The 26,604-nt window shown below is 42.6% G+C and overlaps 1 protein-coding gene across 1 annotated transcript; it reads right to left on the reverse strand.

Moving 5' to 3' along the window:
* Positions 1-18,254: 18,254 nt before the first annotated feature.
* Positions 18,255-21,893, reverse strand: LOC309864841 (conserved oligomeric Golgi complex subunit 2-like). The gene is made up of 3 exons (XM_082730729.1): positions 21,827-21,893; positions 20,612-20,674; positions 18,255-18,385 (listed from the first exon to the last, which is right to left on the reverse strand). Exons 1-3 carry the CDS (start codon positions 21,881-21,883, stop codon positions 18,266-18,268), a joined length of 240 nt encoding a protein of 79 aa, XP_082586855.1. The 5' UTR covers positions 21,884-21,893; the 3' UTR covers positions 18,255-18,265.
* Positions 21,894-26,604: the final 4,711 nt, after the last annotated feature.

Consider the following 26,604-nt stretch of genomic DNA (forward strand, 5'->3'; position numbering starts at 1 on the left):
TTGATCCCAGGACCTGGGATCATGACCCTAGCTGGAGATAGACGCTGGAGATACTGATAAACTAAACTTTAAGGAAAAATACTGAACTTTACTGGGAAGATGAAGCAGAACAACAGCATATGGCAGCAACATGAGTTTTACATAGTTGTTGGTCACCCAGAAGGCTTAAGGTGGAGAGAAAAACAAAAGGCTGTAGTGACCCAAAATTGTCCGAGTTGTGTAATTTGACCCAGGAACTTCCGGGTGACATAAAGATTTGTTTATTTATTACACGGACAGCGCCATGTGGGGACAGAGCGAGGGGGAATGAGAATTCCATACAAACGTGGGAGTGGCTCTTCTCCCATCTCCAGGGGGAAGGAAGAGATTGGGTTTACTCCAGTAAGCATGGTGATGAGTTGGTGAGGTAGGTTGACTAGATGTCTGGACACCTGAAAAAGCCAGCTAAGGGGGCTTCCTGGCCATCTTGTCAGTGTCTTATTGAAAGCTTGTCATGTGCAAGACTTTCTTTTAACAGGTTGCCAGGTGAATTGATGTACAAATCAGACTACCGGCCGCCATGTGCCATTGCTCAGGTGGTCCATGACACAGTGCCCTGCAACTAAGGGGATGCACTTAGCATTACAGACATCGTTCTGTCTTTGCTATTTTGAAATTTAGAAAATATCTTATTAATTTGTTCACCCCAAAGAGGCAATTTATTGCTTACTATGACAGTCTTTTGGTAGAGGACACAAAACTGCTTTCTTTGTTATGAAAATCAATGTGTTACACCAATTTTCTGAAAGATAGAAATGAATTGCCTCCTTCCAGCTGGGTCAGGACATAAGTGTACCCTATGTATTGGTTTTTCAATAGATTCCATTTACAGATTGTACATGTCTCTCAATACAGAAGACATTTGCTCACATTTATGTGTAGAACATTCCCGAACCTGGTCCAGGTTGCGGATGAAACCGTCACTCTGACTGGCAAGGCATAACGAAGAAGAGTTTTCCTGTAAACAATATGTGGTCATGGAAGGAATCAGCACTGCAATTCGTGGCTGATTCCAAAGGCTCTAAGAGGTGGTAGATGCACAGGCAAAGTGGTGACTTTTGCAGAGGAAGCAGGCTGGGGAGAGATAGCAAAACAGAAGTTTGAGAGGGCCCTAAAATCTCCTCCTGTGGGATTATTGGCCATTGAGCTTGAGAAAGGCTATGGTGAAAACTTGAAAGAGCATCAGAGCAAACCCTTGGCCACTGGAGGTTGAAACTGACATGAGCAGCACTATCTCTATTCTTGACCCAAGGCCACAGGATGACAAGCTTTGCTTTTTCAATGTGGTCTCAAGTCTCTATACTGCCCTATAAAGAAAATAATACAAATAAATGCTGAGAGTGTAAAGTGTAAGCAGAGCTGCCCTTGGCCATTTCCTAAGTTTTGTCCTCTCCGAAGTGACTATCACTTTGGTGAGTGCATTGCAGGAAATGGCCTTAATGATCAATGGCAGACCTCCACTCCAGAGTGACATAAAAAGCAATCTGCACCTCCTTCCTGATTTGTCTGTAATGAAACTTGCTTTCCTCAGGTCCCAGCATTCGAGGAAGATAAATATGTTCCCTTTCGTTGGCTCTTACTCATACTTCAGCAAGATTTCCCATGTGCTTTCCTTGGCTGGCTGCGAAACTGGACCACAATTTATGGGATCTTAGGGGACAGGCGCGTAGAATTCCAGTGGGATCCCGGAACAGAACCTATTTGGAGATTAGAGACCATTGCAGTGCAAAGCTTTTCTTTGAGATCGAAAGAGGTGCATGTTATGCAAATATTAGCAAGTGTAAGTTCACACTGTCTATTGAAAATTTATAGACTCATTATGGTCAAGAAGGCTGGAAGATAAGTAGATTTTGGGAAAGATGCAGGTAAATTCAGGGAGGTGGCAAATTACCCCAGGGAAAGTAGAATGGCTAAAGAGTATGGCCTAAACTTTTTAAAAAAATTTTATTCACTTATTTGACACACAGAGAGCCAGAAAGCACAAGTGGGGGGAATGGCAGAGGGAGAAGGAGAAGCAGGCTCAGGGGAGCTGAGCAGGGAGGCAAATGTGTGGGACTCGATCCCAGGACCCTGGGATTATGACCTGAGCTGAAGGCAGACACTTAACTGACTGAGCCACCCAGGCACCCCCTGGCTCCAACTTCCAAAGATGGTGTATGAGATACCTTTGGTGGGAAGGAATGAAGATCAGCAACTGTCCTTGATTCTGCTTCTCAGGAAGGCATTGTGATGTGGTGCCCAGGACTTTGGAGACAGACACATGCTTGGTGCCCTCCGGCTCTGCCGCAAAAGCAACACCTTCCAGAGGGCAGCTGCAGGCACCGGGTGGCGTCACACAGGGTCAGACCCGGGAGGCACTCAGCCATGTACCCATTCCACCATCCTGCTGGGTTTGGAAGAGCGCTATCAATGTCCCTGCTGCCGAAGGACCATCCAGAGTGACATGTCCCATGGGGCACGCCGGCATTCCTTTACCCCTTCAGGTTATTGGCAGCAAGGCTGGAAATTCTTTTAATTGCCTGGGAAAATGATAGCAAACAGCTCCAAAAAGGAGTTTCAGAACGCAGACTTCATACTATGTTTTGAGTACATTTCATTCATTTGGCAGGTACTGACAGGGTGCTTAAGTGCCAGGTGCTGCTGCATTAGAAACAGACTTGAGAAGTTAACAGGAGGGGGCTCCAGCCCTCAACCAGCACAAAGTTGATCAATGGATGCATGTGACAGACAGAGCACTGTGACGGGGAGTACTAGGTGCTGTCATAAGAAGGGTATGCCTGGAGTTAAGGGAACACTCAGGGAGAGCTGTGGGAAATATGATGGATGCAGATGGCTCCAGGGGAAACCAGAGAACTGCTCAGATCCCTGCTTCTTAACAGCTCCAAGTGCCCGCCGCTTCAGAGTGGGGGCTGGGCGAGCAGGGAGCTGGGGTGGGCGCAGCGATGCCTAAGTTCTGACCTCAAGCCCCTGCACTGTTTCACCTGTCCCTTTAGGAGTACAATGACATAGGATGTCACCAACGGAGGATCTACCCCTGCATCCTGGTACTGGGAAAGCACGCGAGGGCTGCGGAGCTGAAAGCAAGAGTTGGTAGTTCCAGTAATGTGTGCAGGGTTTTAAAAAACTATATACCGGACAATATCCGGTCTTATTTGCATGTGTTTGTATCATGCACAATTTTTAACTGCAATCCTCCTTTTATCTTCTTCCCTGTTGTTAAGACTCTCCTCTCCTCACCGCTGCCTTTGTCCCTATAAAACCTGTTGACAGCCTGGTGCTCATCCATGAGCTCATTCGCCTCTATCCACGCACGCATGGGGCTCTGTCACTGTTTAACAAATATGGGCTCATTTTATCTACCTCTTGATCTAGTGCTTCCCAGTTAATAATCCCTCCTGCATAACGTCCTTCTGTTTTTATCTTCATTTTTATAAAGAATGGCTGCTCACCTTTTATCAGGTGCCTTTATTTTTTTATCAAATGCATTTATTGCTATGGTCTTAAGAGTTTTTCACAGTTAATTTAGTGATGAGGTAAATCTTATTGATTTTCTGGTCTTGAGCTCCCTTTATTTTCCTGGAATGAATCCAAGTTGGTCTCAGGATATAGTCCTTTGATAGATGCCTGACTTCTGTTATTTGCTAACATTAGTTCAGTTTCTGTTAACTAATCTGTCCTAAGCCAGATTTGTTAATAGCTTCCCCGTTCCTCCCTCTCAGGTTTGGGTATTAAAATTGTGCTCAGCTTCATCAAGTGAATTGACTTATTATTGTTTAATTGCCTGTTGCCATTTAACAGTAGAATGACAGTTATCCAGCTGCAAACCTGTCTGATCTTGGAACTCATCTTCTGAATTTTCCATTCTTGAATCATTTGGATGATTTTGTTTTCCTAGGAAATCATCGTTTCTTCTAGGTTATCAAATTGATTAGTATAAAGTGCCTTGCAGTTTAGTGATTCTTTTATATTATGCATTTGCTTTTATATCTCTGTTCCCAATCCTTATCTGTTTTGCAACTCTCTCCCTCTCTCTGTCCCCTCCTCCCTGAAACCCCCCTATCCCCATTCCCCTTCCCTCTCCCCACCTCCTCCCACACCCCATCTTCCCCCTCTCTTATCCTTAATAGGGCATGTGAAGTTTTTTTTTTATTATTATTTCATTAGTCTTTCATAGAAACAACTTTGAGTTTATTTGCCCCTGATATTTTTTATTAGTTTAAAAATTTATCTTTATTATAACTACTTCCTTTCTTTGGATTGAGCTGCCCTTTTCTGATGGGTTTAAATGAGTACTTTCTTTTATTTAAAAAATGTTTGAAATTGAAGACATTTGACACTAAAGTCTCCTTAGAGTATAACTTCTGGTGTCTTCTGTAAGTTTTCGTATGAAATAGTCTCCTTTCCATTGCTTTCGAGATTTTCTTCAGTCGTCTTATGATTTCTTCTTTGACTGAAGACTGTATTTCTTAACTTGTATGTAGTTTCAATTTTTTGTTACCAGGTTATCTAATTCTGATTCTACTGGATTGTGATCAAAGAACTGTTCTTTAAATCTTTAATTTGGAAGGCTTGTAAAGGTTTCCTTTGTTGCCTAGTATGCAATTAATCTTTACAAATATGGCTTTCCTTAGGTGTAAGAAAGAAATGTTTTCCGAGGGAAATAAGGATGTCTATTTTCTTTTTCTTTTTAAAGATTTTATTTATTTATTTGACAGACAGAGATCACAAGTAGGCAGAGAGGCAGGCAGAGAGTGAGAGAGAGGAGGAAGCAGGCTCCCCGCGGAGCAGAGAGACCGATGTGGGGCTCGATCCTAGGACCCTGGGATCATGACCTGAGCCGAAGGCAGAGGCTTTAACCCACTGAGCCACCCAGGCGCCCCAGGATGTCTATTTTCTGTGTGTCCTTGTTTTTCCCTCCTTCTAGTAGATACTCCCATTTGAAAAGCTAAAATTTTACCTTGTTATTGCATTTTTAGAGTCTTCAGGTATTATGTTGTTAGATGTATACCTGCTTTTACCTTTTACATCTTCTTTCCAAACTCTGCCTTTAAAAATGTCCCTCTTCATCTTAGTACCTATAACTTTAGACCCAACTTGTCTGCGATGAATTTTGCCATTCCGGCTTTCTCTTTTGCATGGTATCTCCTCACCTGATTCATTCTCAATCCCTTTTGCATTTTAAGTATGTTTCTTGAACAGCGTGGATCTGTAACCTCCTGATAGGCGCTTTAATAGAAAAAGTCAGTCTGTACACATTTAAATTAATGATAAACAGTCATAATTTTATTCCTCCCATCTTATTTTGTTTTTATTTTCCCCATTTTTGATGTTTTTAATCAAGTTCATTCTTTTTGTACTTGATAAATATAGAAGTTCTTTGCATTTTTCGATGACAGCTTAATTGAGATATAATTCACAGGCCATACCACTCACCATCTAATGTGGACAATTTAATGGCTTTCACTATATTTAACTATACTATACTGAACTACCTACACATTTTCATCATCCTCAAAAGACAACTTTAGCCATCACCACCAGTCTTAGGCAACCGCTAATCTACTTTCGGTCTCTGTAGATTTAGCTATTCTGGAAATTCCATATAAATCAAATTATGCAATACGTGGTATTCTGTGACTGACTTCTCTCAATCAGCAGAATGTTTTCAAGGCTCCTCTGTGTCGTGGCACATATCAAAATTCTATTCCTTTTCAAGGCTGAATAATATTCCACAGGCTGGATGGATCACATTTTATTTATCTCTTCATCAGTTGATGAACATCAGGGTTGTTCTCACCTTTTCGCTATTACGAATAAACCCTAAACCTTCATGCACAAGTTTTTGTGTGGGCATAGTTTTTTTCTTGGCTCTATACACAGGAGTGATATTGGTGTGTCATATGGCAACTCTGTGTTCTGCATTTTGAGGAGCTACTAAACCATTTCTAATGTGGCTGCGCCATTTTCCAAGCCCACCAGCAATTTCCAGGTTCCAGCTCTTCACATCCTTCCAACACCTGCTTTTGGGGTTTTTGATAGTAGCCATCCACGTGGGTGGGAGGTGGTATCTCACCATGGTTTTGATTTGCATTTCCCGAATGATTAGTGATGTTGAGCATATTTTCACGTGCTTATTGTCCCATATATTTTATATATACCTTATATGTATCTTTAAATATATATTATATATTTCATATTTTATTTATATTTAAATACATATTTAAGAATGTAAATATATTTACATAAATATGTTTATATAAATATATGATCATGTAAAATATATTTATATATACATTTATATATTAATGTATACATTTGAATATTAGAGAAATGTATATTCAAGTTCTTTGCTCACTTTTTAAGAGATTTTATTTATTTATTTGAGAGAGATTTATTGAGAGAGATCACAAGCAGGCAGAGAGGCAGGCAGAGAGAGAGGAAGAAGCAGGCTCCCTGCTGAGCAGAAAGAAGGGGGCTCGATCCCAGGACTCCGAGTTCAAGACCTGAGCGGAAGGCAGCAGCTTAACCTGCTGAGCCACCCAGGCGCCCCTCTTTACTCATTTCTTAACTTGGTTGTCTTTTTATTTGAGTTGTAAGAATTCTTCACACAGTCTGAATGCATGTTCCTTATATATGACCTGCAAATATTTTCTCCCATTTAGTGGCTTGTCTTTTGACTTTGTCAATGGGGTCCTTGGAAGCACAAAACTGGGATATTTTGGTTGAGTCCCATTTATTTGTTTATTATTTTTTTTAAGTTGCTTGTACTTTGGTGTTTGGCCGAGGAGCCGTTGTTAGATTCAAGACCACTAACATTTACCTTTGTGTTTTCTTCTGAAAACTTTATCATTTTACTTTATTTTTATTTTTTAAAAGATTTTATTTATTTGAGAAAGAGACAATGAGAGAGAGCATGAGCGAGGAGAAGGTCAGAGGGAGAAGCAGACTCCCTGTGGAGCTTGGAGCCTGATGCAGGACTCAATCCGGAAACTCCGGGATCATGACCTGAGCAGAAGGCAGCCGTCCAACCAACTGAGCTACCCAGGCATCCCGAACTTTATCATTTTAATGCTTACATTTATGTCTTTGATGCATTTTGGGTTATTTTCTCTGTATGGTGTGAGGCAGGACTCCTGTTTCATTATTTGCATGTGGCTGCTTGGGAGTAAAATACTGTTCTTACCCCCATTGAATTGTTTGGCACCCTTGTCAAACATTAGTTGACTGTAATTTATTTTCCTTTTTTTTTCCCATTGAGGCATTTCACGTGCCATGTATATTATATTTCTAGGAAAAAGGAATCCCAGGATTTTCCCTCCTGCCTGGATTCTTCCTTCTTCATGGTGCATGATGCCAGAAGAATTTTTCCATGCAGTGAAACCAAACTGAGGGGATGGAAATATTCTGCCACTTTTCTAGATCTTTCAGTTATACAAGTCTAGGGCTGGTCATGCCACACTTGTTTAACTTGCCCGTGAGGTACACAGCAGTTTTCCCAGCTCTGTGGTCATCAATAATTTCAAATTTGCCAATGTACTCATGCTTTGTCATCACAGTGAGGAAACGGGACGATGACTTTGGTGCAGGGCCTCCTAAGAACCTGGCCTTCGCCCCCCCTTTCAGCAGTGTTAATGTTCTTGAGGGCATCTGTGGGACATTTGTTCACACTGTTACTGCGGCACGGAAAGATGGCAGAAAAAGCTTTTTTCCCTTTTATTAATATTTGGTCTTGTTCTCCTTCCCTTTCTCATAACCGAATGCGTATTTCCCCTTCGTCATTTGAAAACTGCATACTGTTCTCCAGCTGTTTTCCCCAGACGAGACCTTGTGTATCAAGAATCCTTATTTCACAGTTATTATACACAATCTTAAAGATTTATGACTGTCCGCTTATTTTACACATGCATACACACGAAGCACTAAATACGGACTTTATCTGAATGGCTAAATGTTGGCCAAGACAGAAGCCAGTTGTAGTGGGAACTGATAGGATAAAGATATAGTCTGAAGTTTTTGTTCTTTAAAAAAAGCCTTCATGGGGCGCCTGGGTGGCTCAGTGGGTTAAGCCGCTGCCTTCGGCTCAGGTCATGATCTCAGGGTCCTGGGATCAAGTCCCATGTCGGGCTCTCTGCTCAGTGGGGAGCCTGCTTCCTCCTCTCTCTCTCTCTGCCTGCCTCTCTGCCTACTTGTGATCTCTCTGTCAAATAAATAGGTAAAATCTTAAAACAAAAACAAAAACAAAAACAAAAAGCCTTCATGGGGCGCCTGGGTGGCTCAGTGGGCTAAAGCCTCTTGCCTTCAGCCCAGGTCATGATCCCAGGGTCCTGGGATCAAGTCCTGCATCGGATTCTCTGTTCAGTGGGGAGCCTGCTTCCCCCTCTCTGCCTGCCTCTCTGCCTACTTGTGATCTCTGTCTTTCAAATAAATAAAATCTTAAAAAAAAAAGGCCTTCATATTTTATTAAAAATTTTAGGTGTCCGAATTCAAAAGGTTAACAATATAGTACAATAATAATAATAATAATAATAAATCATCTAATAATAAAATAATAATAATTTCTCCTGCATAGTCACTGCTGCACACTAGTAAAATGAGATGTTTCTTTTCTTTTCTTTTTTAAAGATTTTATTTATTTTATTTATTTGACAGACAGAGATCACAAGTAGGCAGAGAGGCAGGCAGAGAGAGAAGGAGGGAAGTGGGCTCCCTGCTGAGCCAAGAGCCCGACGTGGGGCTTGATCCCAGCCAAAGGCAGAAGCTTAAACCACCCAGGCGCCCCGAGATGTTTATTTTCATTTAGGATTATGGAGGGGCAAGGTGTTTTTGGCTCTCCTGCTGAAGTAGGGACTCAGTCAGTATGGTCTCCACCTTTTTCCCTAAGAGTAGCTCTGGAAGATGAAGACGTCCCTCCATCTCCCAGACACGAGGGTTTGACCAGGACATGGGATGGTATAAGCTCATTGACATAGTCTCATGAACTAAGCCCTGGTTTATTGGTCACAGTCGTTCTCCAAGTATTTTCGGGAATAAACTGCAGGTGTTGCCCTTACTCTAATTTTTCTTTCTGAGATTTCTGACTGCAATCGCTACTTCCTGCAGTCACTCAAGAAGAAACGAGGCATGTGGCAGCACAACAGTGTGTTTTTCTTTCAAGATGACAGAATCACTCTTGATTTCTGTACGCATCTCGGATTTTCATATACGAACATGGATTTTGGTGTCTACCCTGAGGAGATAATACATATGGTGTGAGCTACACATGTATTCTCATGACACGTCACCTGGGCTACCCAGAACTTTCTGGGCCCGGCAGAAAGGCAGAAACCCAGGTGAATTCCTCATTGTTCCAGCAGGCTGTCAGCCCTCAAAGGCCTTCTGGATGTGTTTGTGCATCGCAGTGTCTGCTGTGTAAGATACAGAAAGAGCACAGTAGTTCAGGGGGAAAATATTTAGGAACACATTTTCCAGGAGGAACCAGTATTCAGTTTGGGTGACTCTTGACCATTTTTCATCTTCTGACGACTGAAAGTGGTAGTTAATCTACAGTCATGGTTTTAACATGCATTTCGAATGTAATGTGAGTTTCCATCAACATAAAACTATAAGAACTGTCTTCCTAAAGGGCATTCATGTAAGGCCCGTTATTTTACAGCTTGATTTATGAAAACAAAATTTTTCTGTAATGCTTTCTTCCTACTCTGTATTAGTTTTCAGGACTGGATTGAAAGTGATTTATTGTGGATAGGGTTATACCTGCTCGTGGAATTTTTTTCTGTTCCTGGGTTTTTAAAGGTGGCAGAGTTGACTTTCTGATTTTAATTCATCTTCACTAGATGAAGAATTCACAAATAGGACTTTTTCTTGAAATAACCATAGCCTGGGGGCGCCTGGGTGGCTCAGGTCATGATCTCAGGGTCCTGGGATTGAGTCCCACATCGGGCTCCCTGCTCAGTGGGGAGCCTGCTTCACTCTTTGCCTCCCCCTCTGCTTATGCTTTCTCTAATAAGTAAATAAATAAATAACCTAAAAAAAAAAAGAAGTTGTATTTGACTGGAGCTTCATGTGGAGTGACAGATCAACAGAAAGACAAAGGAATAAGAGACAGGAAGCAATGAAGGAAAACACAGAGGCGCACAGTATAGACAGATGTTCCTCGGCTTATGGCGGCCTCGGCTTCTAATAAACCCATTGTTCAGCTGGAAATCTCTTTAGTTGAAAATGCATGGAAAACACCTAAGCGACTGAACATCAGAGCTTAGCCCCGCCAAACTTAAAATGTCTTGAGAAGACTTACAGTATTGCACAGTTGGGCAAAATCCTCTAACACAAAGCCTATTTCACAATAAAGTGTCTGGTATCTCATGTAACTTACTGAACACTGCACTGAAAGCCAGAACAGGACGGTTCAAGTGTGTTGGTTGCTGACCCTCGTGATCACGTGGTTTGCCTCGGGCTGTGCTCGCTGCCCCTGCCCAGCATTACAAAAGAGGACCCTACTGTAGATCACCAGCCTGGGAAAAGATCCAAACTAAATGCATATCACTTCTGCACTATTATAAAAAGTCAAAAAACCATAAACTGAACGAAGGTGAAGTCAGGGATCTTCTGTACCAGGTGTGTTAGGGAAGGTCAAGTGCTCCTGTCTGGCCAGGAACCATAGTGGTATGGGGGAAAGTTCCACAGTAGAAAGTTCTACAGCGGAGAACCACTAGGACTCAAGCACCAACGGTCACAGGTTACGCCAGGAAGACTGGATGCTCTTCTGTGGGCGATGAGAAGCCACGAGCGACTCAGGAAGGCTGAAGAGCTCTGGGCAGGTGGGACAGCTGAGGGCTGCAATGAAGAGGGACAGGTGGAGCTGGGAGACCAGGTGGGGAGAGCCCGCTACCCTCGAACAAAAGGCAACAAAGGTCTGGACTGGGATGACGGAGATGGTGGAAGGTAATGGGATATTCATGAAACAGAACTGGAAAGCCATGGAAATGAAATAAGAGAGGGAGGGAAAACCGTTCATGACTTTAATTGCCATCAGTATAAAACGTGTTGAATTAAAATGAATTGGTATTTCTAGACCGATGATGACATCACAATAATGGAAGGAAACCAATTTTGATTTTGAGCCTGGTTAAGGAGACAGTATAGACAAGAGAAAAGCAGAGGCTCTGGAGTCACACAAATGTCACCGTTGAGATTCGTCCCCACTCTTCATTCCCTTCCCTGTAAACCCAGGCAAGTGACACCTGCCTCACAGCACTGGTAACAAATAGGGAAGAGCACACGTTCCCACGTTCCCGGGTCAGACAGGACAGCCAGGGATCAGCGGCACATGAGGAGGTGACAGGTGGTCACTAAACTGAGCTCAGGTGCATACACAGCACCTGAGATGGCTCCTCTTGTGACCTCTCGAAGAAGGTGGCAGTGGTGAGGAACGAAGTCCAGGAGCTTATTAGCATACATGATCTTCAGGCCGTCTGGATGAGACTCAATGATCTGCTCTACAATCACCTAGCAGAAGGAAGAGCGTTTTATTTTTATTTATTTATTTGTTTGTTTGTTTGTGTTTTTGTTTGTTTTTAAAGCACCTAAAAGAGAAGTATGAACTATACACTACAGAGAAAAGAATCGTGTAAACCTTAAAAATGCACTTCATCCTTCCTCCTCCCCACTCAGTATGCTTTCTAAACAGGAGGTAAGTAACAATGGCATGAAAATCTAGGTCCCGGGATTTGGGAATACTGCTCCAACCCTGGGGGACACAGAGGCTGAGGGACAGAGACTGGCCTGAAGCTAAAACATCACACACACTCATCTGCTTCCCTTCTGAGCTTAAAAGCGAAATACTGTATCTGCAGACAACAGCTCTGTACCATCTTCACCCTGGCCTTATCCTCTACCGTCTCCAGAACAGGGAAAGGGCTGAGATGGAAAGTGATGGAAGAAAACACATCTTATTTTGCTTTAGTATTTAATTTTTTTTGGTGAGGCTGAGTTGCAGGAGGTGAATGACAAGCATACAAACTTAAAATACAAACGTGGCCACAGTTCATTTAATGACACGGAAACGTAAAGTACTTCCCTAATTTAGCATATTAGATTCAGTTCAATGAAAAGGGCATAAATTAAATAACTAAAATATTTTCATTTAGTGACAAAGAATAATGTGATCTTTTTCACCCCCACAGAGAGAGCTATGAACTATAATAGGATACATACAAAGAACTGACAGATCATTTACTTTTAGTAGTCTTAATGAAGCTGAGAAGATTACTGAAATTAATCCTTCAATTTCACTTCTATCACTGGGATACTGTCTCGTTTTAAAACTGGAAGCCTTTCATCCTGAAGTCATGGTGGGTAGCTTTATACTTACCAGACAGAAAGAACACTCGCACTGGCAGGTGACTGGAAGAAAGCCCTCAAACGCTGAGACTGGCTTCATGACTTCTGTCAGCTTGAACTAGATAAAACCGACGCTCTCTAAGTTGGAAGCTGCTGATTGCTGGCGGCCTCACATGGTGCAGCCCATACTCCGGCCGCTCAGAGGCAGAATACACTGACTCCCTGTATTTAACTGTATCCTTAAAGGTCAAGAACACTGGGTAACCAAGTTCTGGACTTAAGGTACTACCCCGCTAACTCGCCCTTCAAAGCCCTTTATCTTTGAATATTCCCTCCCTCCCACCTTCCTAGCCTGGCAAACAACCCCATGGTCTTCAAGACTTAGGCCACATCAATTCTGCGCAGACGCTTCCCCTCACAGACTTTCCCTGCGCACAGAGCTGTCTTCCAGCTCCTCCCAGTGGGCATGGGCACCTTGGTGGGGTCATGCTTTTCGGCAACTTCATTAACGTATAACTTATGGAAATGGAAATTGACCTGAAAATGTTCTGATCTGTACCTTCTTCCTAGGCAAGTCCCTCACCCCTACTAAATTAAGATGATCCCTGAGTTATGGCATCACTGTAAGAGACCAGAGTGCATGCCTGATTCCTGCCATGCTGATGGGCACCAAGCGGGACCAACCTTTTCTTACAACCAGAAGAGCAGGAACTAAGAGCATCTTCAAGGAAGAGCCCTGAGCTCTCTCGCACCCAGTCAAGAAACGAAGCCAGATTAGATGCTCTGTATTTGTGGAATGAGGTGCATGGGGGCACAAACCTCATCCATGTACGGTTTCACCAGTACTTGACCGACTAACGCCTCTGCATCCCGTGTCTTGTCAATTGTAGCGTAAGTCTGGAGGCAGTGCCGTATGATGTCCACATTGGAAGTCTGAAGCTCTTCTAGCAGCAGGCCTCCCAGGGACTGCTGCAGCATGGCCGTAATGTGGGCTATACGCTGCAAGAACAGAGAGACCAGGAAAGAAGGTCCAGGCACCACAGTTTCTAAAAGCTCAAATATACGTGTATAATTTATATACATATGTGTTATATATATAAAGCGAGCCTCTAATTCTACCAGAATATATGTAAGATTAAAATCCCAACATTTCCTAGAGAATAACAATGAATCTCTTCTCCCCATGATTGCTTTCTTTCTTTTTTTTTTAAAGGTTTTTATTTATTTATTTGTCAAGAGAGAGCACAAGCACACAAGGAGACACAGGCAGAAAGAGAAGCAGGCTTCCTGCCAAGCAAGGAGCCCAAGGTGGGACTCGATCCCAGGACCCTGGGATCATGACCTAAGCCAGAGGCAGTGGCTTAACTGACTGAGCCACTGAGGCGTCTCCTCCCTATGATTTCTTTGAAAGTAAGTCGGCTTCATCAAAGTGAAGTTTAGACAATTACGGAATGACAAAAAGTTATTTGCCTCTTAAGCTACGGAGTAAATCTGACAAACGTGCATTTAAACCCAGTCAAGGACTTTGGATAAATGAACTCTGACTACATCATATGATGTGTCAAGTTACATGAAATTCAGAATTAATTTTACTTGCATAGTTTGGAGACTACGCTTGTGTCTTTACACAAAATCTATCTAGTGTGACATAATGGAAGCAGGGTCCCAAGCAGGAGACACTGAAAAAAAAAAAATTCAAAGCTAGCTTCAAAATCCTGTAGAGTAGCAATTATCAGGGGCAATGCTAGGTCAAACCAAAATCATCCAGGAAATTTGCAAACAGCAAATTGAAAATCGAAACCAACACTTGCTGGTCTTACTTTGTCCAGAAGAGGCATGCCTTTGCTCTGAACAGCATGAAAGTGTAACTGGTTAAATTCTGTGGCAATTCTCTCCAAAATCTGTCTAGTCCAGAGAGGGCTAGTAGAGACAATTAGAGAAATGTAATTCCCAAAGTTAAAACCTGCCACCCCCACCGCCCCCCATGCCTTACAGTGCTCAGGCACCTGCACCTGAACGCCATCAATTTTCATGACAAACTGTCTGTGCAGCAGGCCCCAGTGCAAGGGGTGAGGAGCGGGGAGGTCGTAGATGCCACCGACGCAGCCTGGCCCGGGCCACAGGGCCCAGGCAAGGGGATGGAGCTATTTTAGGTCAGTGTGGGTACAACTGCATGATTCCTCCACGTTCCTCGGGCTCTTCCATTCGTGCCCTTCTTCTCCCTTCTTCTCCCATTCTCTAACCCCCTCCTCTCTCTTTCCCTGTCCTACCGTTCATACCTGAAGTCCCCTCATCTTCTCTGCCTGCCTCATTCTCCCTCCCAAGTACCTCCCCAGTACCAACTACTGCTGTCTCCTCAATCAGCTAAAACTGACTGCCTAGCAGCAACCTGGGAAATCGCTCAGAGCAGTGGACTCCAAGTTTAAATTTACCCAATGGCAGAAAGAGCAAGCTCGGTGCTCCGGGAGCTGGTGAGAAATCACTCACAGTGCATCTGCCATCAAGTGGACTGGATACACTTCCTCTTGCCCCCCACATTAGAAAGCATCAACCCCATTCAAAAGGAAGTCAAACAGTGAAAGAAAAAAAAAAAAACCACAACAAAGGCCCCAAAGCCCCTGCTGGGCTCTATGAGGCATCCCACATCTGAGGATGGGCAGTCAGGTAGTGAGGAAACACACTGTAAGAAAACCCAAAATCTCTGGAGACCTGCCATGGTGTGCCCCTTCCCAGAGCATCAGAACTGGTGTGGAGGGAAGGCAAGCGCTTGGCACGAACAGTGCCGAAGCCTAATCCCAACCTCTACTGACTGATCCCATGCGCATTTCCTATTTATCCTTTTCTCGGCATTTCTGGGCCTGGCAGAGCATGATGGATTTACTGTGCGCTGACGCTGCTCTGGCTTTCCTGACTCTAGAGCTCAGAGCTGCTCTTCTGGAGAAAAAAGTCCTCCAAGGTAATTCTGAGCAAGAAAGCGCACAATGTCTGTTTATCAAGGACAGTGTTGCAAAGGGACAGGATTGTAGACACAGAGCTCACTGAGGTGTTTCTATCCGAGGAGCACAGCAGCAACAGCAAAGACGGGAAGAACACTGGAGGGCCAGCTCTCCAGGGGCCGAACGTGGACATGGCTGGAGGGGCTGGAGGGGCTGCAGGCACTGCCAAGGGCCGCAGTGAAGCAGAGCCGCTGGAGACACACGGGCTGCAGAAGGGCCGCGTGCAGACTGTCTGCTAAGTGTGGACGAACGGGGCAGAAGCACGAGTGCAACGGGCTAGAGACACAAGCACAGTGGAGGCTGACCACTTAGTTGAATGCCTTGATGTGAAAGGGGACAGAGACCTAGGACCAGAGAATCGCTTCCTTTGGGATGTGTCCGTTCTTAATCTCCATCATGAGACATGTGGAGCATATGGTCTCTCAAGTTCCTTCCAAATCTAAAACCTTAATTCCTAAAATTTAGAAACCTAACTCCGCCTGCAAGGGGAGGGACTGTTAGCGTCACACAACAGAGCACTTAGGGCACCAGGCGACCTTGACGCAGGCAGCCCAGCTGGTATGTGTAGGACCAGCCCCGGCTACTCCCACTGCACCACTGTGTGTCTCACAGTGCTGACAGGACCTAACTACTCATTTTCTGAGTCACTCATCTACCCTGGATGATTGAAAATTCACACCAGGAAGGGAACAAGACAATCACAGTATAACAAAGAGAGCCATCATCTTTTTCCTATTTCATAAGTTTTTTCTTTCCTGTTTGTAAATTTCAACTGGATATGTCCTATACTGTTTCATAATAATATAATGCTGGTGCAAAATACATCAATGGTAATACTCTGGGCATGTCTAGGGAAAAAAATGAGATGGAGAAAAACCAAGATGAATGGTAGGTATGCCTTAAAGATCAACAGGACTTTGCTAGTCCTCAGGGAAGGTGATTCCAAATATACTTTTACACTGCAAGCATAATGACGTGTTGGAACTGTGGTCTATAACCAAAGGGTTTATAGGAACGTGTTATAGATTTCACCATTTCATGCTCTCCACTCTCCTGGAGCTACATTCTAGCCACAAACCTGGATTTCCTTCTTGTTCAGAAATGAATTCTAACTAAGCCGTCCCCGCCTAATTAGATTGGATGTGAAGTATTAATTTATGTGCTACTTAGTTAAAAAAAAAAATGCTTACCTGCTTGCTTCTAGTGCAGAGGTTTCTTTCGAACTTTCTGAATTTAAGATTTTTTCAGTCTTTTCAACTGATCAAATAACTTGTATAAGCCTCAACACACACATCTATAAAAATAAAAATTAAGCAAACAAAAAACGTCACCATCTTTACTCTTAATCATCTTTATTTACCATGCTAAATGCAGGAAAATATAAGACCAAAAGTTAACTTCAAATATATAGGGCATGCTATATTTTGAATATTTCTATGAAACACAGAATTCTCAAGAATGCAAATCTTAGTTCTAGAATAAGCATACTTCCATATTCTATTGCAAGTTTATAGAGGAAAAAAAAAAAAACCCTAGACTTTGCTTTCTCATATTCTATACTCTTATTTCTTTTATTCCCCATCCTGAATCTTTCTATGGGCATTTCTTTCCTATTTTTTTAAAAAAGATTTGTTTATTTGAGAGAGAGAGAGACTGCATGTGCGCGTGCATGGGAGGGGCAGAGGGAGAGAGAGAATCTCGAGCAGACATCCTGCTGAGCACAGAGCTCAATGCGGGGCTCAATCTCATGATCCTGAGATCATGACCTGAGCCAAAATCAAGAGTCGGATGTTTAACCAACTGAGCCACCAGGCGCCCCTCCATTTGTTTTCTTATGGCCCTTTATGTTTTAACTTTGGCTTCCGATTGTACTGACCCTCTCAGTTTACATGTGCATATACCTATATGCCCAAGCACCAAATCATTAAAGACCTTTTACACTACAAATATTATCAAAGAGGTTGAGGGACATTATGAAAACTCTCATCCTTAAAGAACAAAAATATACAAAGTCATCCATTCAATAAATAATAATAATAAGGAACACCCCTGGGAGCTCGATATTCATTCCGACGGGGGGTGGGGGGGGGCACGAGAAAATAAAGCAAGAAATACACCCTGCTCTCACAAAGCTTACTGTTTTGTCTGGAAGCGCACGACAAGCATTCTTTGGACAAAAGCTGTGAGGAGATCCAGAGGCGAATTAAACAGAAGGTCCCTCAAACAGGCTTCTCCCCACTGAGATTTTAACAAATATGCTAATAATACACATAGAAAACATTATACAGAGCAGCAGGCGAGAGTCAGAAGCCCAGACTCCCAATGCCCGCTGTGCCCCTACATCGTTATGATCATGAATGATATCGGGGACACTTGGAACTGGAGATAGCACTAAGGGGCACACTCCCGGGGTGAGCCCTCAGATGTACAGAGCCATTGCCTGTCTCACACACCTGAAACTAAGCCAACACCACATGCTAACTACTGGGAATTGAAAAAATTAAAGTGAACACCAGAACATAAAGAACACAGGATCAGAAAATAACAGCAAACCTACGGCAGAATCCTGAGTTTGCTTTGGAAAGCCCACTTCTCCCCTAGTCTCTAATATAGGCCTATTTTCTTTACAGGGCCGCTGACAATTTATACAGTCGTTAACTGTCAAGCGCTGCACCGACAACAGTTATCACTGTTTCTTGTTCTGGAAAAAGTGGGTGATCTTGAGATCGTGTGGGTACCTCTGAAATTCTGTCTTCTTATTTCAGGTAGATAACGTGACATAATGCATAAAATGCACATGCGTGAGAGCTTTGAAAAAAAGCTAAATTTAAAAAAAAAAGAAAAAAAGCTGAATAGTGCTGACAAGTTCGCGGAGACAAGAGGAGAGGGCTTCAACTGGCATGCAGCATAAGAAATCTACTGGAGGGTACCTTTTTCTTCCTTATGTCCTCTTGTTTACACATTCGTTTATCTACTGCCTGAATTCCTTCACTGACTGATGACCTGAGACTCTTTAAAAGAATAATAAAGAAAATGTATTACAGACATTGTTTTGTCACATTATCAACTTCCTACATCTCATTCAATTCCACAGAAATTAATACCTGTGCACCAGTACTATGCAGATATTGACAAGAAAAAAAAAAAAAACATGATATACCAGACACAGTTACTGTTGAGGGGACTCATGACCTGGGGGCATAATGACACGAAGGCAGGGTCGCATGGCCAGAAGAAGAATGACATATACAGTGAAAGTTATGGGGATGAGGGGGCTTAGAATGGAGAACAGATAATATGAAGCAAAGTACAGGAGAGTCTGGAAATGCGACGGGGCTCGAATCGGACTCTGAAAGCCATGTGTACACAGCTGCCGAGGTGGGGAGGGGATGGGGAGCAGATGTAAGTGCACACACACTCAGGGGCAGGGTCAGACAGGCACACAGCCATGTGCACTGCAGGCTTCCTTCTGGAGAGAAGCAGAAATAGGAATGGAGGGCCAACTTCACTGAGATGAAGTCTTTAGATTCTGCATATTTTGGAGAACGAAAGAATGTCAAAGCACTGATGCATGATGATGAAATGTGGGTATGGAAATACCAGGAATCAAGAATGAAGAACAGAAGACCAGAAAAAGGCAGAGCACAGAGGTAGAGAAACATGTCCAGAAGCTAATGAATAAAGAGATAATTAGGAATTAGGGCCAAAACAAAGGTTAACAGAAACAACTAGAATGAAGTAGGCATATCACAAAAATTCCACAGGAAGGTGAATTAATTCACTCCATCAACATTATGAAACACCTCCTGGACGTCAGTATTGTGGCAGCCTACAGGGATGCAATGAAGACAGATATAGTCGTATCCCTCAGTGGTCTGAGAATCTCACAGAACAGCTTCAGAGTTGGGACCAGAAAGGCAGGTCAGGCCTGTGGCTGAGCAGGACCAAAGTGGCCATAAAAACAGGCCATGGAAAAGGGAGGGGATACGGTGATGGCAGGGGGTGAGGCGGGACGGGAGCCTGTGTGAGTAGAGCAAATCTGCCTCCAGGAAGGGGGTTCGAGAGAAGAGTGGGAGGCCAAAGGAAGGCTAGGCTTGGGAAACAACACCCCTATGAGGCCCCGGGAGGAAGAGGCACACCAAGGAGGCAGTGGGAGAGCCCCACAGCGGCTGGTGTGGAATCCAACAGCGGACCATGAAAATCCCTTCCATTCCAAGGAAAAGTATCTTTAACAAGATTTTGTAAAATTCAAATGAGACATAAACCATGGAAAGTATTGGCTACAACTCAAGGCACAACTCAAGATTTTTACCTGTTTCACGAACTCTTTCCTGCCTGCCCCTCCCCTAGGCTTCTCAGCACTGATATTTCCATTACTCCGCATTTTTCTTGGTTCTAACCATGTACTGTGTCTTCACTTAAATTATGTTCTCCTTATATTCTCTCTAGGATGCAGGCACTGTCTTAGGGGAGGGACACAAGAGGCCACTCAAGCTAGAGGAGACACACAAGGAAGGATGGTGTCGTTTATGACAAGTTTACGACAGGGCATCAGAGTGGACGGAGGCCGTAAGTCAGGGCACCAGACACAGACAGGGGGGGGGGCGGGAAGGGAGACAGGGCAGCACAGTTTTCTGTAAGAAGTGATGCCACAACTGCCCCTCCACTGTTCACCCAGGTGGAGTTCCTATTCCCAATGGCTTAGAGGTGGGGAGTCCCATTCCCACAACAGAGATTTTTCTGAGAGAACATGCAAATGTAACATTTATTAAGTATTACATTTTATTTATATTATCCTTCAGTTCCATTAGGGATTACACAGTTTTTGTAGATCAGCCCAGGAACCTAACCACACGTAGATTACGTGGGGTGGGGGGGGATATTTACAAGATTACAAACTGTTAAAATACAAGTCATTCGTAAGTTAGAAACCACTTACATATGACCAAAGTGGCATTAATAAGTTGAATTTGGAAATATGCTTCCTCTCCCCTGACATTTTAAGGTTGTCTACTCTGAGAATATGTCTTCTTCAAATCGAACATGTTTTTTTAGGTTTTTAGCATATGCAAAAACAAAATCATTTACAACTCTTCTGAAGGTGAATATTATAATCATGAACCGTTAAAATACAACCACCAGTACCACCAAACTAACAGATGAAAAGAATTCTTAGAGAAAAGCCGACGAGGACAACAGGCGTCACAGCAGACTGTTTTCATTAATTGGGGACTTACCAGAACTTCTCGTAACTGTCCCAAAGGCACAGAAAGTTGATTGAGGGCTTTGTCCATGCCAACCTAAAGGCAAAACCAGGTTGGCACAAACACATCACGATAAGGAGTAATAGTGACGTATCTATTTAACGATCAAAGCAGTACCAGATTTAACTTGTTTTTTTGGCACAACCGTATTTTGCTACATAACTAGCTAAACAACAGAAGTGTTATTTGGCCATTAATGTTGTTCATAGAATATGAAAAAAATCTGTTGAAATACATGAAACTATAAAAATAAGGGAAGTCAGGAGAAACGAAAGTTTCCTTAAGAACAATTTGCCTTTAGATGACATTTTAAATGAATGTGAAAAATTTTCACAGAAGGTGAACAGTTCTCTGTCTGTAATTGATGATACTCAGCCAGCTGATGTGAAAGTCTGATGGGCTACGTCTCTCTTAAACATTATTATAAGCCTTGAGAAAAATAGAAATTAAACAGAAGTAAAATTTTCTAGGTTTTTAATCCTATTGGGATATTTATCTTAGTGGTATATTTCCCAAAAGCAAATGTGCATCATTAATTTTAATGCTTCTTGAAATTCCCACGGAGCTGCAACTTTCTGTGCTTCTCTGGACAAACAGATTTAAAACAAAATGAAGCATCAACAAGGAGACTTTTCTGCCAAGTAACAAAATTCAACATTTCTAAACGGCTTTTACAAACAATTGATAAGCTCATTGCAAATCATTCTTATATTTTTATAAAACCAAACTTTTTAAATATCAATATTGGCCAATGTTCCCTCAACCTAGCTCTGGCTAACAGATATACCTGGGAGTAAATTAAACATTGTAAGAGTGGTGGACATTTGCTCCTACAAATTAGTCTAAATCAAGGAAGACTTCAGGGTAATCACTTAGCAACTAATAAAACAACCCCTTGGGTATTATTATCCTTTACTTTTCACTGTTGACTAATGAATTTGAAACATAATCAAACTAGAGCAACCTTAAATGAATAAAAACTAAAACAAAAAAATGTATTCCAAAAAGTTTAGTTCTTTTATTAATGAAATTGGTAATTTCTTCAAGTTTCTGGTGGGGTTGGTGGGGTAATCAACTGAAAGGTTTCTAAAAACTCTGCCCTTTTAATAAATATGAAGGAGAGAGAAAGTGTGTGTGTGTGTGTGTGTGTGTGTGTGTGTGTGTAGGACTTGTGAATTTCAGGTTTACCAAGTTTGTGGAAAGGTTGACAAAATCTGCATAATCCTTGTTGATGAGCTCGACCATGGCTATTTTAAGAAGTTTATTGTAGAGTTCCAGATCTCCTCTTAGTTCCTCCAGCTGGACACGCTTCCTACAATCAGACACAAAGTGATCGACGTTGAAATCTTCCTGAAAATCAAACCAGAAAGAAAAAATGATTGCACTGATACCACATTTTACATAGAAAAATAAGATCAGAGAAAGAATAAGAGGCCGTATTACTGCAGGGGAACACACACAGGACATCAGGGGGTCTACTCACTTCCTAAGATTATGGGAAAGGGGGCCCCTCACCAAGACCATTCTCTCCTGTTGCCTAACTCTACAGGCATTTTATTTCTTTTAATTATACATTTCAAAGAGGCTCTTCTCAAAATAGAAACAGCTTTTTCTTAATTTTAACACAGCGATTCACATCCTTCCAGACTTTGTTTTGGTCTCTTTACTTTTTTATTTTTTTAAGATTTTATTTATTTGAGAGAGAGAGACAGAGAGAACAAGTGGGAGGAGGGGCAGAGGGAGAAGCCGGCTCTCTGCTGAGCTGGGAGCCTGATGCCAGGGTTCATTCCAAGACCCTGAAATCAAGATCTCAACCGAAGGCAGACGCTTAACTGACTGAGCCACCCAGGTGCCATAGGCTTTCTCTTTAAAATATAAATTACTTTTGGGGTGCCTGGCTGGTTCAGTGGTTATGGGTTCAAGCCCACATTGGGCTTTCTGCTCAGCAGGGAGCCTGCTTCCCTGTCTCTCTCTCTGCCTGCCTCCCTGCCTACTTGTGATCTCTGTCTAATAAATAAATAATTTTTAAAAAAATAAAATATCAATTACTTTTTAAAGAAACTGACATATAATGGACACATGTTAGTTTCAGGCGTACAACATAAAAATTCCATATTTTTATCTGTTGTGAAATGATCACCCTAAGACTAGTTAACATCCATCACCAAACATACACATTTTTTTCTTGTGCTAAGAACTATTGAGCTTTAGCAACTTTAAATATATAATAATATACGGCACCTGGGTAGCTCAGTGAGTTAAGGCCTCTGCCTTCGGCTCAGGTCATGATTCCAGGGACCTTGGATCGAGCCCCACATCAGGTTCTCTCCTCAGCAGGGAGCCTGTTTCCTCCTCTCTCTCTGCCTGCCTCTCTTCCTACTTGTGATCTCTGTCAAATAAATAAATAAAATCTTAAAAAAAAATATATATATATATATATAATACTATGCAGCCATCAAAAGAAATGAAATCTTGCCATGTGCAATGACGTGGATGGAACTAGAAGGTATGCTGAGTGAAATAATCAGAGAAAGACAATTATCATACAATCTCCCTGATATGAGGAATTTGAGAGGCAAAGTGGGGGGTGTGGGGGTAGGGAAGGAAAAATGAAACAAGATTGGATTCGGAGGGGGGCACCTGGGTGGCTCAGTGGGTTAAAGCCTCTGCCTTCGGCTCAGGTCATGATCACAGGGTCCTGGAATCGAGGCCACATCGGGCTCTCTGCTCAACGGGGATCCTGCTTCCTCCTCTCTCTCTGCCTGCCTCTCTGCCTACTTGTGATTTCTGTCTGTCCAATAAATAAATTAAATCTTAAAAAAAATATTGGATTGGGAGGGAGACAAACCATAAGAGACTCTTAATCTCACAAAACAAACTGAGGGTTGCTGGGGGGAGGGGTGTATGGAGAGGGTCGTGGGGTTGTGGACATTGGGGAAGGTATGTACTATGGTGAGTGCTGGGAAGTGTGTAAGCCTGACAATTCACAGACCTGTAACCCTGGGGCTAATAATACATATTTCTAATAAAAAATAATAAAATTAATATACAATAATACACAGTATTATTTACGACAGTCACTATGATGTACATTACATCCCCAAGGCTTATCTTATTAACTGGAAGTTTATACCACTGGACCCCTTCATCTATTTCCTCCACAACCTCGCCTCTGGCAACCACCAATCTGTTCTCTATGACTTCATTTTGTTTTGTTTTTTAGATTCCACATGTGAGGGAGATCATACAGTATTTCTCTTTCTCTGTCTGACTTATTTCACTCAGCACAATATCCTCAAGGTCCATCCATGTTGTTGCAAATGGCAAGACTTCCTTCTTTTTATGGTTAATATTCCATCGTATACACACACATTGTCTTTATCCATTCACCCCATTGGTGGACACTTTAGTTATTTCCAAGTCTTGGTTGTTGTAAATACTGTGATACTCACTACCGTGAGTGTGAGTCTTGCTGGCTGCTTGAGCCAGGTGATCTAGAGGTATACCTGGGTAGCAACTGCAAACCTCGGGGCATCATACGAGCATTCAAGCTCCTTTCCAGGAGATACCAGAAAGCAGAAGCGAGGTAGAGGGACAGCGCAAAGATGGTACCCATCAGCTCCATCTTTGGAGAATACCTTACTAGGCTCCCAGATCCACGTTAAATTAGATGCCTGCCCCTCAGGGCTTTAAGATAAGCAAATGAGCCTCTTTCACAGAAATCTGATCCCATTTCAGTCTGCTGCTTCTGTGCTGAGTTCCAGGGTGGGTCAGTCTACTTGCGGGACTGCTTTAAGAACTGTTTCTCAGTTTGCTATAGCCTTGTGGGTCTCATGGGTGCAAGCTCTGATGGCTTCCAAAGCTGGATGTTTTGGGGTCTTGTCTCTTAGATGTACGTCTTAGAAGTTGGGGTGCCAGAAGTGGGGCTCAAACCCTTTGCTCCTCAGGGAGAAGCCTGGGGTTTTGAGTACCCTCCCAATCCCAGGTCGCTGTACCAGGGGTGGGGTTTATGGCAAGACTGATTCTTACTTCAACATAGGTTTTTTTCCTTACTCACCTAATGTGTAGGAGTCACTCAGCTAGTTGTAGGGTTTTTTCCACAGGAAATTTTTCCATATGGAGCTATAGATTCAGTGTGTATTTCATAGAAGAGATGAGATCAAGATCCTCCCATGCCACCATCTTGAATGGAAACCCCAGACCTTATCTATGTATGTGTGTACACACACATATGTGTGTACACACACACACACACACACACACACAAATATTCATGCTCTTCTAAACTATTTCCCATCTAGGGGCACCTGGGTGGCTCAGTGGGTTAAGCCTCTGCCTTGGGCTCAGGTCATATCTCAGGGTCCTGAGATCAAGCCTCACATCAGGCTCTCTGCTCAGCCGGAGCTTACTTTCCCCCCTCTCTCTGCCTGTCTCTCTGCCTCCTTGTGACCTCTCTCTCTCTCTGTCAAATAAATAAATAAAATCTTAAAAAAAGAATAAAAAATAAAAAATTAAAACCCATTCTATTAAAAAAAATTTCCCATCTAAAAATATAACTTGAATGTCTTTACATAAAACACATACATTTCTATTAATATTTTATGTGCATGCTGAGTGTCCCATTGAACAGATGTTCCAAATCTTTCATAACCTATTTCCAAGTATTGGTCTCACAGGATTAGCTATCCTGTGTTTCCCCTCTACAATACTGTGATACCCTGGTAGGCTTATATGCTTAGAGGCAATAAATTACTATCTAATTCCCCTGTGACTCTGCTACTCCATGACCTGTTTAGTCAGCAAGAATCAAATGTGATGGGGCGCCTGGGTGGCTCAGTGGATTAAGCCGCTGCCTTCGGCTCAGGTCATGATCTCAGGGTCCTGGGATCGGGTCCCGCATCGAGCTCTCTGCTCGGCAGGGAGCTTGCTTCCCTCTCTCTCTCTCTCTCTCTCTGGCTGCCTCTCTGTCTACTTGTGATTTCTCTCTGTCAAATAAATAAATCTTAAAAAAAAAAAAAAGAATCAAATGTGATGATTCCCAAACTAGTTAAGGACACCTACACTTACTTTTCATTAAACACTATGTAAACCAACAAAATATGACTGCAAAAAAAATCACTGTTCTTTTGAAAACTAACACAGCTACTTTGGAAAGATTTGATACAAAAAAATCAATAAGAAAATTTTTGCTAAGTTAGGTATGGGTGAGATGACCAAGTACCAGGCAGGGAGGGAGTGATCACAGGATTCTCACTCAATTCAGTTAAAGAAACTGAAACTGAATGCAAAAAAAGACAACATAGAAAACTTTTTTTAAAGATTCTTTTTATTTATTTGAGACACAGAGAGACAGTATGAGCAGAGAAAGGGGCAATGGGAGGAGATTCCCTGCTGAACAGGGGGCCCAATGTGGGACTCCATCCCAGGACCCCGAGGTCATGACCTGAACTGAAGGTAGATGCCTAACCTATTGAGCGACCCAAGTGCTGTGATAACTCAGAAATCTAATCTGCAGGCCAGTTTCCAGAGAAGAGACCTGGCACTGTTTCAATGGAGAATAAATGTACATATAATTTTTCCAAATAAAATGCTAAAAACTGTATGTACCATTCCCTAAGAGTACTTGTTTAAACTGACTTTTTTAGTTAATCAACCAAAGACTGACCCTGCTAGTGTCGGAGAGAAGGACTTCATACCAAACCGTAATTTCACAGTCATCTACAGAAAGCCACCTGCTCCTTACACTGGTGACCAAATTAGCCTGGACCTTTCTCTCCTGAGACAATTTCAGACCTTACATCATAGTTATGTAGTACATCACGGGAGGGGGTCTTGGTTCATAATCCTGGCCATCCTACTCATCAACTGTATACCTTTAGGTCGATCACTTTCCCTGCCTCAGTTACACATTGTTGAAGTTCTTGAACTTCATGATGGCATTCTAAATTGTATAACTGGGGTGCCTA

Source organism: Mustela nivalis (assembly GCF_964662115.1).
Source record: "Mustela nivalis genome assembly, chromosome: 5".
NCBI classification, from domain to species: domain Eukaryota; kingdom Metazoa; phylum Chordata; class Mammalia; order Carnivora; family Mustelidae; genus Mustela; species Mustela nivalis.

Coding starts and splice junctions, on each gene's coding strand:
- LOC309864841 (XM_082730729.1), bottom strand. CDS start 21,883: ATGGTCGAGCTCATCAACAAGGATTATGCAGATTTTGTCAACCTTTCC. Junction 20,675..21,826: donor TCAACCTTTCCACAAACTTG/GTAAACCTGAAA, acceptor TTTTGCCTTTAG/GTTGGCATGGACAAAGCCCT. Junction 18,386..20,611: donor GACAGTTACGAGAAGTTCTG/GTAAGTCCCCAA, acceptor ATTCTTTTAAAG/AGTCTCAGGTCATCAGTCAG.